We start from the raw sequence: 20,907 nt of genomic DNA, 5'->3' as shown, positions 1-20,907 counted from the left end.
TCCCAGACGACGCGCGGCGTGTATTTACTTTACGTGGAACACTGGAACACAAAGTTTACCACAGCCTTTAGCCCAATTCTTAACAAAGGAAATAAAAAAAAAATGAACTTGAATTTGAACTTGAAACATGCACTGATTACGGTACCAGCAGAAATAACTTGAATGCATGTCAAAAACCCCACTCGAAAACATTTCACCCGCGGGACTAACATGGTTTCACATTATCATAAGACTAATTGTCTCGGTCTAATTTTTCCTTCAGCTAAAGCGTTCGCACTCAAACTGCATTCTCCTCTGCAGGCGCATGACTGCGCTGTCGACAGTGATAATAAATCCACCTTGGATCAACATGTAATGATCCAAGATAACGTTTAGTAACAGTCTGTAGTGATGAGGTCATGTATGTCACCATTATTAATTATTTTTATTCTCGTAATCCGCAACACCTCCACAAGTATGAACGCTGATATGACTGCACTTCCATAACATGCAGTTACGTAACAAGCTGTCCATAGTCTTCGGAAGAAATGGCACGTGCGGTAGTAAAATGAACGCTTGAATGGTTTCAAATACCGTTTTGGGGAAAAAATGCAAATAACTCTCGTTTTAAGAAAGTGAAGAAGTAAATACGGGATGTCTCGCGTGTTCGCGCTGTGTTGCGCATGCGTACAAAACATATCAGTATTCCTTGTGCTGTGGATAAATAACTTTCTTTTTATTTTTAATTACGCGGAACATTACTACACTCCCAGGAGAAGTGCTCGGAACGACTAACGACTTAAGTCCTTCGGCGATAACCGTATATCTGGAGAGAGTATCTGCTTTAATGACTTTTCGTCTACACCGGACGAGCAAGCATCGTATGACCTTTAAGAACAGGAAGGAGAGTAAAAAAAGAACGGATCGACACGCTGCTTACATTTAATCTCTTGCTAGCTTTCCTGACTTTCTTATTCCACAAGTGGGTAGCACCTACTAGCCTTGGTCAAACTTCCATGTCAGTGCGATCTTTCTAAACCAAGGTCTTGCCGTGCAAAGGCAAAGTTGGCTCGCGGTGAAATTAAAATTAAGACTAACCGCGTTTTGGAACGAAGAAGAAAGCGAAATTGGGACGGTCGCAAGTACCGGGAGAGGCTAAAAGGAGGTTGACTATCTATCATTTAAAGAGACCGACAAACACCACAAAGGTTCTCATTAGCAGCGCTAAATAGTCGAAGACTCGAATCAGCTCAGCCGTCTCCTCTCAACCGCTGGAGACTCGCATACACGCCGACGCAGGGTATAGATCGGCCCAAGATTAAAAACCAATTTCCCAGAGTCGCCTCGGTCAGCCAGCTAGTTGTCTGTCCTCTTGCGTGTACCTGTACTCGCAGTCCACGCTCACAAACGCCAGGTTTGTAACCTTGCGCCGGTCGTGCGCGCGCAACATCAGACCCTTTTCCGTGCTGCGGGTGATGAATGAACTGATGAAAAGAGGAACCTCCATTGTTCCGGTGCACTCTCGCTGCCGGCATGGCTGGACAGAAAGCCGGCATAATTGCTGGAGCTAACATTTCTGCCCCCCGCCCCCTTCCTTTCTCTTATCCCGAGCGTGAGCAAGGCTTCTGAAGGAATCGCTTAGCACAGATCTGAACAGCGTTGCGCAGTTCAACGGTTTCCTGCCGAGTGAAGCAAGTTTGAAGAAATCGACTTCCTCAATGCGTGCTGGTAAGCGTGACAAAGTATCACCCCGGTCGCTCGACCCACTTGCGAGAACAGAAGAAGCGCGCCGGATAACAAAACCTCAGCAGCACGTGAAACGTTTCCGATGAGCGATAATCTGATACACGTTAACAAGGTGGTCACGTGGCAAGGGAACGCTGAAATCACACTGTTTTGTTTATAACGACCCGTACTAAACAACATGCTTCCTTGATGCATCGTTTGTCCAGTAAAGTGAATAAGAGCTACAAGGCAACGGCTTCCTGAAGCTTTGCCGAGCAGTCAACACACTGGGCGCACGCCTTGTCGGAGCCCTCGAAGCTGCGTGGCTGCGCGAACGAGGTAATTACTCGTCCTCTCCCAGAGGCGCGAAGCGAAATGTCGATACGCTTGACACTTGTCGATCATTGTAACGAGCAGCACCGCAGTATCCGTTCACGCATGGAAGGACAAAATGTGTGGGCGCAAAACTGCTGAGAGAACCTGTCACTCACTACATTCCCGCATATGGCCGACTCTCTCGTGCGAAACCAGTTAGCTTCAGGAGCAATTATTTTTATCCTCTTCCGCACCGAAAGCTGTGCCTTTAAGGCGCTACGTTTTAAAGACTCTCCATGATAAAATTTAGAGCGGACACTGCAAACCATAAAATGCCGTTCTATAGTTTAACACGGAACGCAAGCGAGCTATAAAGTGGTTACCATAAATACACCCGATTAAATTGCTATGCTGAAAGATACGAGCACTTCACTTGTGGCATTTGTTGTATACAAATAAACTTATGCAGCGATAAACAGGCAGGTTAACTGACGCTAAGAAGTTTTTTTTTTTTTCTTCTTTTGAAAGGCATAAGAGCTCTGCTACCCTAGGGCAGCAGATAAAGAGAGGACAAGGTGTACCAGACAGAAATGAAACACGAAAGGCGAACCGTGAATGCCTTAGCAGGGGAGAGCACACCAGCAAGAATAACTTCAATGCCAAGGCTTAATCTTGGCTATAGGAAGTTAGTTAACGGGATACAATGAAATGCGCAATATTGCTCATAGAATTAGTATGCTGGAGCGCGAAAACTTACAGACGCTTGAAGAAGGTCCTGAACCAGAATTCGCCGATGATTGAGACTCGCTATAGTCTTACCGCAGAGCGTTCTCGACATCATAATCAAATGATTTCGCAATGCTCAGCCATCGTCACCCAATTTCACGAAACGAGCGAGTGTCCACGCGCGCCACAGCCGTGTCGGCATCGGAGCAAGAATGCGAATCAAGAAGCTGCATTAAAATTCAACCGGTCCAAGCACATGCATACCCACTCACCCCTCGCGTGCTCTGCGCCCGCCCGCTCACAATATGTATGCAGATTAGGAACGGAGGAGAAGTCCGAACGACGGCATCCGGCGCACCGTTCATTCCACGGAGGCGCGATTTCAAAGCGGACGCATATTCATGTTCTTCCCAGCAATGCCCGCAACACGCCGAACGTGATCGGCACTCACTTCAGGACGAGTTGTTGTGCTGAAATGTTGCGCCTTCATATGCCGACTGAAAGAGACTTTTTCCACTACGGTCACCATGTTTGGTTATATGTACTACCTTGGTAACTTGCGCTGCTATCAAGCGCAAACCGCAGCGTGCTGGTACCACTAGATTCCTGCCGTGTGCAACTATGGTACATGGCGTTACAGGTGCAGTGATCCAGGTGCAGTGCTGCGGGCACGTTACAGGTGCAGTCACCTCCCAGCAGCATTGCAGGTGCAAGTCTGTACGAATTAGCACACTATTTAACTACTCTGCCCTATTCCATCTGACGCCCTCAGCAACGGCAGGAAGTTGCATGATAATGTCAAAGACGCGACGCGACTGACACTAAAAGCATGCAGCCACAATCCCACCCTGTGTGTTTGGCAATGGGGGTAGTGATACGTCGCCATAGGCTGTTACTTCACGCAGTGTCATCATATAATAGTTAACCTGCGAAAGTTGCGCAACGATGGAAGAAGCTCCTTGAGCAGGCAGCTCGCGTCACGAACAAAGAAGCGCGCAGCAATGGAAGCAGCCAGCGAAGTACGGGATGAAGCGAGTAATTTAGGCCTGGCTGCGAAAAGGACAAGAATTTCTTTCTTTAAGCCACTCCGGGAAAACAAAAGAAGTGCAGCTGGAGAAGAAGAAGAAGAAAGCAGGGGTCGTCGCTGTCAACGACCGCGCTGAACCGTCTGCGACGCCTGCTACAAGCCACGCCACAATGACGCCTCACACACGGCCGACGGAGCAGGCGCGAAACAGGTAAAGGAACGCGAGGTCGCGGCACCGAAAAGGAGGCGCATTGTACACCGGGGCTAAAAACACTGGCGAGCCACACAATAAAGAAGAAAATTTAAGGAAACTGGAAGTGTCGCGCTGAGAGGAGTAAAAAGAGGCAGCATTCGTTTGCAGCGACTACAGAGTGAGCAGGAGGAATATAATAGCGAAACAAAAACGGTAATAGAGGTTTTTTTCTTGGTCATCCATGGCCGCCTGACCCTTTGCCTCAAGGCAGCTGACGCCAGCGTAACCTCTGGGAAAAGCATCAGAGCGGAGAAGAACAGGGAGGGAATATATACGTACAAAAAAAGGAGTCGAATATTTCTCCCGACTTCCAACCTTTTTTTTTTTTTTTTCTCTCTTTCCTTCCTCTTTTCCTTTTGTCGCGGCGACTCGCATAACGCCGCCACTTGGCCCGTCGTCTCGTCGTCAGGCGCTCTTATCCAAACCACCCAAATTACGCCTTTTCAGAAGTCGCCTCTTCCTGGCCCGAGTATATATTTTTTTTTTCCCTTCCGCCTCGCCCGAGCATCCATTTTTCTGTTGCCTCCATCGCGGATTTCCCGCCCTTTCTCAGGCCTCTCGCCTATAGGCCGCCATCCTCCTCTCGCTCCTCCTTCACCTCTGTCGCATACTTGCACCTCATCTGCCTCGTTTCCATCGCTGTCTGTGCGTACTGCGTCGGCGCGGCTCGCGCGTGTATCAAAGCTGCTACTTGCACAGCGCTCACGCACACGCGCGGAAGGGGGGGGGGGGGGGGGGGGGGGGAGCGCACGCAAAAGGAGCGGCGATGATCCCAGACGACTTCTTTTTGCCCATTTCAGCGGTGTTTCGGAAGCTCTATTATGATTCCGTCGAAATAAACGCGTGGAAAGAGAGCTTACCTCGTACAAAAAAAAAAAAAAAAAAAAAAGAAGGAGAAAAAAAAATAGAGCAAAGGAAATACAGAAGCACGTAGAAATAAGATCTCGAGCTTAAACGCTCGCTCTTTTTTTCTCTCCGCATCTCGCTGCACCACTGCCGCTATCTCGACCCGGCTGCCACTGCTTTAATCGCTTTCTTTCTCACGACATTTTGCTGCTTTTCCCGTCGACTCGAGAGCGGCATTTCTCCCTCTTTTGTTGCGGCGCGACCACTCCATGGCACGGCCTCATTACGACACAGGTGCTTCTGCTCCGCTCCAGCGTCGCAGAAAGGTGAAAGAGGAGGAGGGGGGGGGGGGGGCACCACCTGAGAATCCGCGGCGATTTTGGAAGAGAGGAGCCGAGCGCTTTCGCGGTCGCTCCCGTGGTTATGCTCGAGAAATAACCTTCTTTATGCTACTTCTTGGCGGGGATGGAGAAGCGAAACCTCGGATCAACCTGGCTATCCCACCTTGCTCCCCCCTTGTCCTTCTCTCCAGCTATTTCGTTCTTATTGCGGGTTGCCGCCGTCCCCCCTTACCGTGGCTGTTTCCTTCCTAGTTGATCTTCGTGTCAGCTGCTACACCAGCTCAAACTCTGGTGGCTTCTTGCTTTGTTTGTTTCCGCTTCCTCTTGTTGGGCAGCCCGATTTCTGCGCGCTCACAGAGAGAGAGAGAGAGAGAGAGAGAGCAGGTCTAGGGCAGGTGGTTGCGGAAAATGCGGCAAACAAAATTAAGCAAACCGGTCAAAGATGCAAACGACAGTTCCAAGAGAGACGTGACGGCTCGAGTGAATAAGGAGCGGAGCAGGAGGATGTGGACGTATACAGATGAAGGAGCGGACGGCGCTAAGAAGATTGGGCAACGCCGGGAAAATAGCCTCGAACTCGAAGCCTCCGGCCGAAGCTGCAATGGACAGACGCTGACATGGGAAACGATCATCTGCGGAGTCCGCCTTGCTACTTTGGGTTTGGGGAACATGTCGAAGGTTGGGCGCCATCGCGTGCGCTAGGTCGAGGCAAAAAGCGTGGCTATGCAAGCGAAACGTGCTAGAAAGTAGACGACGATGCCTTCGCGAGTCAGCTTGTGCATTGCAGAGGACAGCTACAGGAGGCCCCGTAGAAGTAGTTTGTATTATAGCCGTTGTCGAACATACGGGGGCGTGATAAAATTTGCATCTCTCCGCGAGGCTAGAAAAATAATCTGAAAGTTCACAGCAGCGCTGAATGCAGTAGGTTCTAGTAATGTGAGGGGATTTTAATGAGCAAGTGAAACTATGAAGCACTATGCACGCACGCGTGACGGAGCTCCGGCGACAGATGTGAAGTGGGTCGGAATAAAATTTAAGTATAGTTTATTATTATATATGTTGTCTAGAGAAAAAAAAATATTCAAATCATGTCACCCATACTTGATTCGGCATTTGTGCTCTACCAGTAAATTTAGAGCAGGAATACGGTCAAGCGCACTTCCACGTCTATCAGGTGTCAAGGCAAGAGCGGCCTTGCGGAGAAGAAAGACTGCGACACATGGAAGAGTCACCAAGGAAGGACACCAAGTAATCAATCGTTTTCGGTCAGAGCAGCTCCACAGGCTTGCGAAGTTGAGTATGCCCGGAGCCAACTGTCGCGAACGGTGAGTACTGCGGAAAAAGCGCCTGCCGGCGCCTCTCTTGGAGCTCGCTCATCTCAAAGGGCAACCGGGCATCCGAAAAAAAAAAAAAAAAAAAGAATGAAAGAAGAGAGAAGAAAGGCCGAGCAAACGGTTGCGAAACGGCCGCGCGTCAGCCAAATTGTCGCATGAATCCGCGAGCGCCGACCTGTACCTGAGTATTTTCCATTACAGCGCCGCACGAAAGCGCGCAGATTGGAGACTGCACCACAAGTTTGCGTGAGGACCGCACATTTGAAGATGTCTCACGAGCGGTCACAGCACGGCCACAGAGGCAGCGGAGACATCGAGTGCAGACCCGAAACCGAGAAGAAAGAAAGCCGGCCGACCTCCCACCGCCACCAGGCCATAAGTGCCCGCGCGCCCTTTGGAGCCGCCACTACGAATCCCCCCCCCCCCCCCCCCCCCCCACACACACACACACACGCAAAAAAAGATAAAAGAAAGAGACAAGAACTCTGTCTTTATACATCTGAAGAAACAAAGCCACGCTAGAACTGCACTCAGCTCAACTCAAAATGCCTCTTCGGGTACAATTTAGCTTTGCGCCGACTGCAAACGAAGGCGCGCCTGCCAGCCTTCGTTCGCAGTCAGCGCAGCGTCGTTCTTTCCCTGACCTCGAACAATTTAGGCGCGCCTGCTCGGTGGTATTAAAGCGTGTTCTTCCTTATTTCGCAGCACATCTATCCCGTCAGCCTTGCCCTCTACATGGATCTCTCCTCTGCCCTCCCATGCCCTCGCCCCCACTCAACTCCCCTCTTTCTCGTTCTTTTTTTTTTTTTTTCCTGTTCCAGTTGGTTTTTGAACTCTGCTGCTGCTGCGCACAAGTTGTAAAGGAGAGACGACGAGCGGGCATGTATTCGCGTACGACTAGTTTTGCCGCGAGAGCCCGCTGCCTGGCCCGCGCGCAGCGACGACGACCAATTATGTGTCATTTTCTGACGGGGGAAAGAGAAGCGCCGCGGCCAGGGAAGATTCTCAAAGAGACGAGAAATATACTTCGCGCACTAAACGTCGAAACGAAAGAGGAGCATAATGCGATGCCGACCGATGCTCTCTAGCAAGAACAAAAAGGAATAAAAAAAAAAAAAAAACGACAAGGAGAAAAAAAAGGAGAGAAAACGTTTCCAGGGAGCGCGAGCACGAACAGGAGCGAGCCTTCTCTCAAGGAGCCTTATAACAGCGGAAGGAATGACACAAGCGAGGGAAAAATATACGATAATTTGGCTCCTATTCGTTCGGGCCTTTATAGACGGACCGGTGCCCGGAAAGGTTGTGAGGAAAAAAAAAAAAAAAAAAGGAAAGCCGAAAAATCATTGCGTCCGGAGATGCGTGTTTCTCATATTTCGTGGTGCGTGTGCGCGCTCCCCTCTTCTTCCTCGCCAGCATTTGCAGCCCCGGGAGAACGGGGGAGCGAGTAACAGAGCGCAAAGCACGAATACGTGCATTGCGGCGCCTTGGGGCGATGCAGGGTCGCTTTCCAATTGGCCAACCCGCCAATTAAGAAGCGCGAACATTCCTTTGCGTTGTTACTACTGTTGCCACCGCTTCGGGTAAACGACAAGTGAGAAGAAGGAGAGAAAGAGAGAGAGAGACAGAGAAAGAAAGAAAATAGAAACAAAGCGCGCCATCACAGCAGTGATTCGGCAATGTGTGTTCTCGTGCTCAGTCCACGTGTCCCTTTTCTCACGCTTCGTCACGCATGTAAGACGACCGGCACGTTGGCACTGCCACGGATGCCGTCGAGGTGTATAAACACGCGCATGCGCCGTCGCTTCGCACAAAGCTTACGAATAAAAGAACCGTGACGAACCTCGAATGTCGGTGTTCTTCAAAGAAATTTTTGCAGTGGTACTTCGATCCAGTCAACGTCTTTGCATTCAGCCATAGCACAGTGTGCAGTTCTATCCGAATGAGCGAGAAATAATAGCCATTACAGTCCGAAAAGGACAGCGTTGATTCACCCCGTGGTTTCTTCTTCAACAAAGCCCTGGTCATGGCAGATTTATGTCCGCAGAATTAGCCAAGCAGTTAGTTGCGCAACGATGGCACGCCGTTTATTATTCGAGCAATTTCGACAGGTGCCTTCTCCGAAAAAAAAAAAAAAAAAAAAGAAAAGAAAAGAAAATAAAGATAAAACAAAATGCGCTGCATAGCTCCACGAGAGAACAAAATGCATTTTTGAAGCAAGAAGGGGTAGCGATGAGATAGTGTAGGTTCGTGTGATTGCACTGAGTTGCCCTTGAAACGTATACGTCTTTATTGCTGCAATTATATCGAATAATTACGCACGTTCTCATAAGATGGCTTTAGTTACAGAGTTACTCGGTGGTAATATAGAAGCACTCACACCGATAAAAAAGCGCTTTGAATGGCAGCTATGTTTTGCGATGCAATGAAAAGAGAGAGAGAGAGAGAGAGTTCAATTTGAAACGCGTAAGCTTTTAGGTGTGTAGATGTGAACATCACGAATAGACTGAAAAACGGGGTGCTGTTTTGTAATTCTTGACTCCTGACCGAGGAGGTTAACCTCCTTGCTCGTGACGCTGCCCGGTCTTAAACAGATATTTAGGAACGCAGTAACGATGTACCAGTCGATTCGCCTATATGCGTAGTAATTACAAGCATGGATGCTTGTAAGTGCAGCGTTTCACATAGCAGAGCCACCGGCCCAGTTTGCCTTTACTCAGAAGCTATCACCGGATAAAAAGTAACTCCAAAGTTGTCCTCCTAAAATTGATAAAGATGGTCTTCCTCCAGTGAAACGGGCGGGCGATCTGCCTTAAAGTACCGGTCACAGACCGTGCTGTATAGAATGCGACAAAAGACACAAGCCAGCACCTAAATCATCTCGTGGGTGCTCCCAACAATATTTACATTAGTGCGCGATCTGTACACGCGAGAGAGCTTTATGTGCGCGCGCGCTACTTGCACGCAAGCTTTCATACGCACTCCCTTTCTCTCACGCACCATCGCAAGGCGCAGGTTTCACTTCAAAGGTGGTGACGGCCGCTTGCGAGTGCGCGTTGCGAGCCGTCGAAAATCGCCAGTCAGCGAACTGGCGCCCATTTCCACGTAATTATTCTATGTGCCCAGTTCTCCGAAAATAATTGGCTCCAGGGTATCGCCTTCTCGCCCCGGCTGCACAGCGCATACGAGAGAGAAGAAGGCTGCAACAGCAACAGCAGCAGCAGCAGCAGCGCGGAGGAGTAAGCCGACTCCGTCGAAGGCGGCCCAACAGCGCCGCCCGTGCGCGCATGCCGTGTGCGCGCTTTGCACGCGCGCGGCCATGCACTTCTCCCGCCTACTCCGGCCCCGGGCGCTAAGTGGCGACGACGCCTGTTTACCCCAAAACCGAGCACGGATTTCGTGCCCCCATGCATATGCATGGCCGATCCGGCAACGGCCGTGGGGATAACCCGCCCATCTGTACACCTTCAGCCCTCGGAGCTTTCTGTTTCGCGCGCTCTCGAAGTCTGCAGAGCCACTATGCAATAACTCCCCCCCCCCCCTTTTTTTTTCTTTTACTCTCTCTATCCGCCACTGCCAGAGCTTTCTACTTCCCCACCCTTTTCGCTTTCCCCGTGCGCTTAGCCCCATCGTGCGGCTTTTCCATCGATGCACGTCTGGCGGACGTCTGGGAAGAAGCCTGGGGTAGGGCACCTCTACCTTTGCACCTTGCCCGGACCTTTCTCTAGAGTTCTTCGCATTGAAGCCTTTGTCTCAGAAGGCACCAGAAAGCACGCTGGCGGAGGGCGCAGGTCGTCTATCGAATCGCTTAACCGTGGTGAGATAGGATATTGTGGAAGGAAGAGGAGAGAGGTGGTGAAAGGTGACGACGTGCAGAATCTAAAGTACAGCAGGTTTCGTTGTAGGTGGCGCTGTAGAGACCAGAGTGAACCGTGGACGCTTGCTAGATACGAAGTGTGTCGATGTTGAACTTCTACGCACCATTACTTCAGGGGTCCGTGCCCTTTGGCTAGAAAATTCAGATCAGCTTAGAACGGCTAAACTCGCTTCGCTGTTGGACGTATGGAAAGCGAATTTCATATATCCAATACCTTTTCAAGCCAAGGGAATGACCCCCAACCTCCCTTTCCCAGACACACGCATAAATACTAGAATAATTTGAAATTCCCGACACGCCTGCCACCTGGACGCGCTAAGTGCAGGCGCGATCGCGTCACTTTCTTCGCCCTTCCTCTCTCTATCCCTGCACGAGCGTCAGACAGCGGTTCGTGAGGAAGTAAAAAAAGTTCGCTAATGGCAAGAGGCTTGAGCCTGCACAGCTTGCAGGGCTTATCGGCTGCGCCGTACCGCTAGTATTATATTTAAACCTCTATGCATGCCTTGAAATTTTCTTCGCTTTCTATCGTACAGGGTTTCAGACACTCTGGTCACGACTGTACGCACTTGCACTCAATTGAAGTGCGCCTCCAGTGAGCAGCCGCACTGGAAGTATGGCGTCAAAATAAGAAGGGCGTACATTGTTGAGAAAGGTATGTTTAAAAAATCAATCCTGTTTAGATTCTCCACAAGAATAGTATAGCTACCTTCTCGGCGACTGTAATTAAAAAAATCTAGAGGACACTTTGGACCACTAAAGTGCGATGAAGATTGCAGCCCTCCACGAAGGCACCTCTGCCTCCCTTTCTTCTTTCACTCCCACCTTCCTCCCTTTCTGCCCCCGCCGGGGTGGCGCAGTGGTTACGACGCGCGACTACTGTTCCCAAGGACGCGGGATCGAATCCCGACCTCGGCGGCCGCTTTTCGGTGGAGGCGAAAAGCAAGGCGTCCGTGTGCTGTGCGATGTCAGTGCACGTTAAAGAACCCCAGGTGGTCGAAATTTCCAGAGTCCTCCACTACGGCGTCTCTCATAGCCTGAGTCGCTTTGGGACGTTAAACCCCACAAACTAAACCAAACCTTCCTCCCTTCCTTTACGGCGTGGTACATGTGTCCGCGGACTGCGCCTCTTCTATCCTGTAAATCGATTTCAAACGCCACTGTTGCCTGCTGTATTAACGCCTCTACATATCTGCGTCTGCTTCTGTATGCTGTGTGGTGCGGCGTTCGAGGAAGCAGCAAATGAAAGGCGTCGCACGGACGCCTAGACCGGACGCTCGGCGGGGTCAGCTTCGTATATGCATGGTGACGTCATGACCTGTCGTGACGGTACATCGCGCGCCCCTTGTCTGCCAGCCTCTAATCCGCGGGCGCACGACTCCCCGTTTCCGATGGAATTAAAAGTTGTACAACCAACCAACCCTTGTCGAACACAACCAGCATTTCATTGAACGCATCAAAGTTCACCCGTGTTCTATAATTCGTTCACTGGAAAGGAAAGGCGCAGTATCTGTCACACGCGGAATCCCGCTATCACCCTCACGGTAGACAAGAGGAATTATGAAGAGCGTTGATCAGGGGCGTGGTGCAGTTGGTAAAGCGCTGGGCTGGCGATTCCAAGGGATGGAGGTTCGATTCCCGGTGGAGACAAGGTTTTATAAGGCGAAAGCCTTTAGTGGCTCATGCTGTCGTGGACAAAGTGTGCCCCGCTTTTGAGGCGTTCTGATTGGCCGAGGCGGGATGCGTCCCTGCCATCTGCAATGCCACACTTGAACGCGCGCTCTGTGAAAGGTGGCTGTTCCTGGCCCTACGGGGCTGGGACTGGTAGGTCAACGCCGCTAGCGGCGGGGGCTAACCTGCCACCGAATTTTGCGGCGGCTGTTGCGTGACGTCGCTTGGCGCGCGTTCAAATGTGGGATTGCAGATGGCAGGAACGATAGAGAAGATGAGATTTCTGGAGGAAAGGCGCAGTATCTGTCGCACTTTCTCCGATAAGTGTGCGTTTGGATGGTACGCCAGCGCTCCTGTCGCGTGGCGTTCCTTGGCGCGCGTTCAAGTGTGGGATTGCAGACGGCAGGAATGCTAGACAAGAAGAGACCTCAGGCTTTCGCCTTTCATTACTTTAGTCGCTAAAGTTCCTCGTAATTTTTTTTTATTTTTAACTCTCGCCTTCGAAAACGTGAGACCTCTACTGACAACCTCCTGTCGACAACAATGAGACATTAAAGGATTTCGTCTTAAAACTACCGCTTCCTCTAACCGCAAAATCCACTCTTCACCAGCAAGTCAAATAAGCGTGACAACAAACAAGTAGCATGCCGGCGAGTAAGACTGCGTGCACGTGTTAGCTTACCGGCCCAGAAAATTTTCGTTCGTGCTGAAAGAGCAGCAAAAACCTTCTTCGCCTCCAGTGCAATTCGTGACTGCCGCAGACGCAAACTAGATCTAACGTAACGCACACAGCGGTTTAATGAAGATGGTCAACGAAATCTCAAGCATCTGGCGACGGAAAGCGCCGGATACTCGACAGGGGCACGCTGGTTTGTTCGGCCACCTGAGGCACGATTCGAGCTCGAACAAATGTGCGGGTACACAAACACAAGGACGATCAATACAGGGAGTGTTCACACGCGTATCTCGTGCCGTAGCTGCGCTCTGGCGTCCCGTCCTTGCATGGCTACCGCCGCTGAAGCACACAAATTGAACCGGTTACCGACCGGGACAACTATTATGTTAATCGCCGCCTCTTTCGCGCGCCCAGGTTCGTCGCACGAGCCGGCGATCCAGCGGCCGCGTGCAACGTCCGATCGTTTGCGTGCGACGAATAGAACGCCATTGCCTCGCTCGAACAGCGCTGGACCCACGGGGGCTCGGCGCTCGCGCCTTGCGAAACATCACAGCCGTGGTGCCCATGAGAAAGCAGAGTCCTGCCCCTATCCAACGGCAGCTCTTGGCGGCGTTCCCGGCACCGTACGCGATATGCAGACGCCTTCCCCTTGTTATTAACGGTGCCGAGCGCAAATTACAATGCCCCGAGCGCGAGGAATTCGGCGCTTTTTATCGCCATCTCGTTCCGCGAGGCCTAATTAGGGTGCATGCTCAGTACGGTTCGCTTTGGTGCGCGCCGCTGCTGCGACGACCCAACGATCGGCCAATCGCGAGTTCAATCGCGTGTATTACAAGCGAGTTCAATAATTTTCCCAGCTTTGAATAAGAGGAAGTACAAAGGGACATCCAGTACGAAAAGGCGACAATCGTTCGAGGCTTCCTGGTGTTACCTTGTGACAATACATGTCCCCGAAAATACGCGATTATTGCGCATTATCCGCGACAGAACTCCTCGGGCAAAACAGTTGTGCTGCAGTGTAGGTAGTATATGGTCCGCGCTGGAGACGTGCGCCAGTGCTTGGCGCCACGCCACTACTGTGGCAGCGCCAGCGTCAAACGCGTCTCAGCTGCCAACGTTCGAAACAGCACTGCAAAAGTTAAAGCCTGCAGAGAGAAGAGTGGATCGGCCAAGAAAGAACAGGTGGCCAAATGTGCCTTGTCGTTGGACGGGGGCCTTAATTGTCGGCGTCATTATGCTCCAAAGTGTATAGCGCACAGCCAAACATTGATTTCAAGTGGATCGGTTTTAATGATCGTATTGTTTGATGCCGCTCAAACAGTCTTTCGTCCGCAGACTGAACCAGTGTAGCCATTCATCAAGGGTTTCCAGGAAGAATATCAAAGAACTACAGAAAAGGGAAATCTATATATTCGAGCCCGGTGAAGACTCTTTAGAGCACGCTTTCCTTCCCATCACAACGCAAGAACGTTTTGCTCGCTCGGCGTCTCAATATGCTAACACCTACGTTCCTCGTCATTGTGCACGGGCCGAAAGAGGCCAACTCGAAGCCTTCACAGTCTGATATTATACATACTCATCGGACAATAAAAATGATGCCCTATTTTCGCATATAGTCCGGCGTCCAGACAGTCAAAGAATGCCCACGTTATAAACAATACAGAAAACGGTCTTACATCGCATTCATGTGCGATATCAGCTGACTGCGCCGCGACATTTGTTCCTCGAGGCTCACGCTTACTCAAGGCTTTCTCGCGCGGGCGAAATTCCCACGATCTGGAGGTCCCGAGGCGGGCAAGCAATACGAGCGGACCGCTTCCATTTAGCACAAACTTCGCACCTTGAGCCGGCCTCGCTGTGGAGCGTGAGATTCTGAAGCAAGCGGCACGAAGCACCGAAGAGCGCGATAGTTCGCACCAGACAGACAGGCGAGGAAGGAATCTGTGGCCAAATACGAGACAAAAAAAAAAAAAAAAAAAAGTAAGACAGCACGGTGAGCAATGTGAACGAGGTCGCATTCGTGATCCGCGATCGTCAGCCATCCATCAGAATCCATCATCATCGCGCGCTCGTTTGCGACGGGGAAGAAGGTATAGAGAACAGGGTAAAACGCCTTCCGGTCGCATAGCATAAGGCGGCGATCGCAGTAAACAAACTAAAAGAAGAGCAGGCTCCTTCGCTCTGGATTCTCTCTGAGCAAAGAAATGAAGTTCTTCACAGCACCGCTTAATGGCGTGATTTTACTGAGACGAACTTGGAAAGGAGAACCTGGGAAAGACGTAAGCGGAAGACTTGTATACGCAAGTTTAATCGGTTTTTCGATCGGTCTCAGTCAGAACATTGTATACTCGTTCTTATATGAACCACTATTTGCTGCGTTGCAGGTCAAACACTTTCTGGCCCAGGCTTTCGAAACCGACCGGTTTCTTTGTCAGTAACAGAGGGGACGTGCTATCAAATTTTCCGCATAACTAGCAGCAGATAAAATGACTATGAAAACGAAAATAACGGTTGGCTTTCGATTTTAGAAAGTGTTTAGAAATATTTAGATTTTTAGAAAGTTTTAATTAAAAAGGGGATATTGTACTAGAAAAACTGGCCAATCTGCATACGCAATGCTTGATGACATCGAAAGTGCCAGTATCATGGAAGAATCCTAACATCTTAATTCATAAGAAAAGGGATGCTAAGGACTTGAAAAATTACAGATCAATCAGCTAACTATCCGTTACGTACAATGTATTTACTAAGGCAATCGCTAATAGGACAAGGATAACCTTAGAATTTAATCATCCAAAGAATCAAGCAGGATTTCGGAAAGGGATTTCGGACCATCGATCATATCCACACTATAAACCAGGTGATAGAAAAGTACACGGAATATAACCAGCCCATATACACAGCATTCATTGACTACGAGAAAGCATTTCCCTCGGTCGAAACCTCAGCTGTCATGTAGGCATTGCGACATCAGGGTGTAGACGAACTATATGTAAAAGTACAATATATCTATAGTGGTTGCACAGCAATCATAGTTCTGCATAAATAAAGTGATAAAATTCCAATTAAGAAAGGTGTTAGGCAAGGAGACACCATCTTCCCAGTGCTATTTACAATCAAAGACATGGGATGGGAGCAGTTAAGCATTAGGGTCGATGGAGAATATCTTAGTAATATGCGATTCGCTGATAACACTGCTTTGCTAAGTAACTCAGGGGACCAACTACAACTAATGATTAATGATCTAAACAGGAGAAGCAGGAAAGTAGGCTAAAAATCATTGTGCAGAAGATTAGGTAATGTTGAACAGTCTGGGAAAGGAACAGCAGTTTCAAATAGGTAGCGAAGAGCAGGAAGTGGTAGGCGAATATGTCTAATTAGGACAGGTAGTAACCGCAGATCCGGACCATGAAAAGGAAATAACAAGAAGAATAAGATTGGGATGGAGCGCATTTGGAAGGTACTCACGCACTGTGGCTAGCAGCTTATTAATATCATGCACTGAAGAGGAAAGTGTATAACAGTTGCATCCTGCCGGTAATCACCTATGCGACTGAAACATGGGGGTTGACGAAAAGGCTTCTACTAAAGTTGAGGACAAAACAGACGCTATGGAAAGCAAATTGGTGGTGTAACGTTAAGAGATAGGAAGCGTGCAGAGTGGGTGAGAGAATAACTCAAGTTACTGACATTCTAGTCGAAATTAAGAATAAGAAATGGGCATGGGCAGGGCATCAAAGAAAAGATAACCGATCGCCTCTAAGAGTAACCAATTAGATTCCAAGGGAAGGAAAGCGCAGCAAGAGGCGGTAGAAAATTATATGGGTGGATAACGTTAAGAAGTTTGCAGGAGTCGAGTGGATGCAGCTAGCACAGGACCGGATTAATTGGGGAAATATAGGAGAGGCCTTCGCTCTGCAGTGGGTATAGTCAGGCTGATGATGATGATAATATACCAGTATATGCTCCGAAGGCGCCACCGGGAGAGCTATCCTTAGCTAAGATCACCGTTTTAAGCCGACAATATGCAAAACAGAACTTGCATGATTTTTTCATTCCCGCTAAGCTAACTTGACAATTCGCCCAGAGGAATAGACACACACACACACACACACAAAAAAAAAAAAAGAAAAGCCGAAAAATCATAGCGTCCGGGGCTGGGCGTTTTTCATATATCGTGGTAAGCGTGCTCCCTCCCCTCTTCTTCCTCGCCAGCATTTGCAGCCCCAGGAGAAAGTGACAGCGTGACACGTGACACTGCAAAGTGCCTTACAGCGAGAAGGAAAAAAAGAAAAAACAACAGCTGACTCACCGGAGGAGAAGTGATGCAAAGGCACGTGCTTCGTAATGGACTCTACCACGTCATGCAGACCGTACATGCTGAGTAGTTCCTTCATAGTATTCTCAGCATAGTCCTTCATAAGGCTCGCGTCCGCAGCTCGATGTTGTTGTTGATGAACATGAGGCTGCTGTTGCTGTGGTTGCTGCTGCTGTTGTTGCTGGTGCGGCTGCTGTAGATGCTGATGGAGTGGCAGCTGCTGATGGTGATGGTGGTGATGATGATGAAGGTGATGCTGCCGCGAACCGAGGAAAGGCGAAGAGCTACTGCCCACTGTCAAGGGGGAGTCATTGCTAAGTCCCTGCTGGCGGAGAGGCGACGACACGGGCGCGGACGACCTGCCGTCCTCCGCAGCAGAGGTCGGCACGTCATCGTCATCGTCCTCGCTTCTGCGGCCACCGCCACCAACACCACCGCCCCCACTGAGGTCCACCACGGCCTCCGGAAAGCAGGAGAGCTTGGGTAACGCCAGCCCTCCGCCTTCCGCGGTTAACGCGCTATTGAACAGCACCCGTTTGACGGGTTGCTGAGACTTTCGGCGCATCGAGCCGCAATCACTGAGGTCCAGGGGTCCTTCCTCGCGGCCTGCGGAGGAGAGGACGCCCTCCGAGCAAACGGTCGCCGGCATCGGCGGAGGCGTCACAGAGGACGACGCGGCTTCCTTGAAGCACGCCGAAGGCGAGACGGCGCCATCGCCTTCGTCGTCGCCGTCTTGCGCGGCGTCGGGCACCGAGGATGACAGCGGCGGCGGCGGCTGCATGCGCTGCTCGGCGTCCTGTTCGTCTTCGTCGTCGTCTTCCTCGTCCGAGTCGGCGAACACGGCGGCGGCGATGTTCTTTGGCTGGAAGTTCTTTCTCTTGTTGCGCATGCGTCCGTCCAAGGCACTCTCAGTGTCCGGCCAGGGACAAGGCACTTCGCTGAAGGCGGCGCCCGTGGGCATCGATGCAGCGGCTGAGCTGACGGCCAGCGGGTCACCCTGAGGTCCGTCCTCCGCTTCGTTGTCGTCCGAGTTGTCGTCCGTTAAGGCCCCATTCAAGGCAGCTTGCGGCCTCTCGTCGTCGTCCAGGTCGTCCTCTTCGGCGGGCTCCCGGAGAGGCGGCGCCCGCGGCGAGCAGAGGTCGTCGGGCGCCTCATCGGCGCAGGCGTCGTCTCCACCCGCTGCCATGACGGCAGCCAGGTCTTCCGGGTCCGAGGTGCGGGCGAGCTTCTCACAGATGGCGTTCAGCTTGAAGGCACTGCTGGGCGGCCGGCAGGCGGCTTCCGACGTCATGTCCGCCGTCTGGCCGCGTTACCTGCTGTCGGCCCTGCAGACAGCAAGAAAGAATACACAACACGCTTGTCAGCGGCTGATGCGCACACACGAACTCACTGCACATCACGAGCAACATACTGTTTGGCGCTGAACGGATCTGACGACAGGCGACTGACTATACCATTAAATATGAAGTCAATTTCGGCGTCTATCACAAGAACAGAATCTAATCAGAATCGCTGAATGCTTACGTGCGAGACCTCCATGACAAGTCAAAGAACGTCAGTGTCAACTGACACTGACACTGGCAAATTTGTAGCAAGAGTGTGCTAGCAATGGGTCAATTAACGTCCAAAATGTCGACAAGCGTTCTGCAAATGACACGACATTCGAAAACAGCGTCTGAGCTGCCCAGGCTCCTGCAACAAGCGCGATCAACCTTTGAACGCTGTGCAACAACGTTCCTTAGGAGCCTCGCGAACAGTCAGGAGGTGAGGGGTCGGCTTGACCCCTGACCCCTCGTAGCCATGCGCGTGTTCTTTACGGAAGGAACTCTATCCTCACAGAGACACGTCTGGTCATTCTTACGGAACGGGCGATGACCCTTGTGAGCACGAAAACTGCCACCCGCATATGCGTCCGCCCAATAACCCCACGCAAATTGCGCGGTTATGTGCGGGATGAGAGGTCGCCCACGTTCCGCTTATCAGCATACTATGCTCGGAACCCACGCGCATGCGAACAGACAAAGACCTCACTGGCTTCTCGACTCGACCTACTGGAATACTTGGACGCCGACTGCACCAAAATCGCCACTCTATAAAGCAGCGTTGGAACAGGGGATGCCAGCGGCGAAATGTATAGAGGAAATTGGACGGGGCTTACGAGTAATGACGAAAAAAAAAAATGAAACAAAAAGAGAACTTGAGTCTCCGCATCCAGCCGAGCGGAGCAGAGCAATGCGCAAAGGATCGGCGCGCAGTCGTGCCCGCATTCTCACGGGACCAGAGCGCGCTCGGCGTTCGGTTCCAAAGCGCGGGCAAGCGAATGCTCCCTCCACTGCCTCCCTTCGTAATCACGACCTTTTGTAATGACACCTCATTACCGAACTGGAAAGACCAACACTTGATTCCAAGACGACGACGACAGCGAAGCACACACACGCGGATAAAGGGAAACGGAGTGCGCCGATAGCCCCGAACAAAAGGCGGCGCGCACGTCTCTGATCGTTAGCGAGCCTGCGGCATCTCTTCCGCGGGACACACAGTTCGAAGACCGAAGATTCCTACTTTCTCTGACCAGTTGAAGGTATACGGTTGTCTCCGGTGGGAATTACTACGGCGTGCCTAATTCTATGGCGTGTCGAGGTATATAACGAGGCATAGACTAAATGCGCGCGCGGTAATTTGCAGGAACTGATTGTTAGTTTGGCCGTTAACGACTGGCTCAAGCAGCCAGTTAGCTAACAACTGGCTATAACGCCATCCGGGCAACGCGGTGGAGGGCATTCAAGTTACGGTGACTGCTTTATCGGACACTGGCTAGTACGAGATGGGCTTAATGCATCGGGACGGCCGGAAAGAATGAAATTTCGTAGGAGGTAGGGCAGGCAGACGTTTCCAGAAATATATACAACGAATTGAAGCATTAGAATACAAAAACTGCGCTGTGCAAAGGATATTAAGTCAGTAAATCACATTATTACGACATATAGCGTATATGAAGGGGTAACAGTGAAGACAAAGACGTCCACCTGAGAAAGCAGCGCTGTACAAATAAGACACGAGACGTGCAAGAGAAGGGTTAGACGAACCAGCAACGCATAGGCGAGAACGATACGCAACGGAAATAATATGAATACAGTATGCGGCATAATGCAAGAGAAGACAAAGAAGGTTATGAACATGAGAAATCGATGCTGTAGCCAAAGCGCCCCCGAAAGGAGCATTACGGACGGTTAGGCGGAGAGGAGTCGGCACCAGAGGCGATAATGATGCGTCTCAATCGCCCGCATAAGCCTGATACCACCATAGACCTGCGTGCCCGATCGCAGTATAACCAGCAGGTCCAATTGCATCGCAGTGACGTTTTCTCCGCGCATCATCGCATCGCAATTACGATTCCGCCGATTTCCGCGTGCAACGCGATCCCTGTGCGTTCGCCGCCAATCTATGGACCAGCAAGCGCAGGAAGGAAAGAGGCAAAAAGGACGCGTCATTAAATGTCGCTAATTGCGGAAGGGCTCCGTAACGAGGCAAGAGCGAGCCATGCGCCGAGGTCGCCGGAACGAAAGGAAGCGAGCCAGTTCAGTACCGAAGCGTTCTGCACGCCGCGACGTTGCTATGTCAACCCTGTAATGCTCCACCTCCAGCCTTTTACCCCTCCTATACTATTCGAAGGAAATCTTCGGAGGAGCCGAAGATGAGCACGTGCTCTCCCGTCTAGACATCATGCGACCACTTTCAGACTGGGTGTGGCCTCGAGCCCAGTGCGGCAATTAACGAGCGCGCGATCAAGACGAGCACGCGACATTCGAGCGGTGGCGGCGATGC

At 50.9% G+C, this 20,907-nt stretch overlaps 1 protein-coding gene across 3 annotated transcripts in view; it reads right to left on the bottom strand.

The window, feature by feature from the left end:
• Positions 1-20,907, bottom strand: part of LOC146197306 (uncharacterized) — a 525,739-nt gene that overhangs the window by 70,171 nt on the left and 434,661 nt on the right. For all 3 annotated transcript variants that reach the window (XM_084599121.1, XM_084599122.1, XM_084599120.1), the window contains one exon: positions 17,077-18,407. In XM_084599121.1, the coding sequence (XP_084455247.1) occupies positions 17,077-18,373 (1,297 nt within the window). In that variant the 5' untranslated portion in view covers positions 18,374-18,407. The remainder of the gene's footprint in view (positions 1-17,076; positions 18,408-20,907) is intronic.

Source organism: Amblyomma maculatum, chromosome 3, assembly GCF_055883805.1.
Source record: "Amblyomma maculatum isolate TAMU_Amacu chromosome 3, ASM5588380v1, whole genome shotgun sequence".
NCBI classification, from domain to species: Eukaryota; Metazoa; Arthropoda; class Arachnida; order Ixodida; family Ixodidae; genus Amblyomma; species Amblyomma maculatum.
Note: the sequence above shows the minus strand (reverse complement) of the source record. Positions and strands in the feature narration are given on the sequence as shown.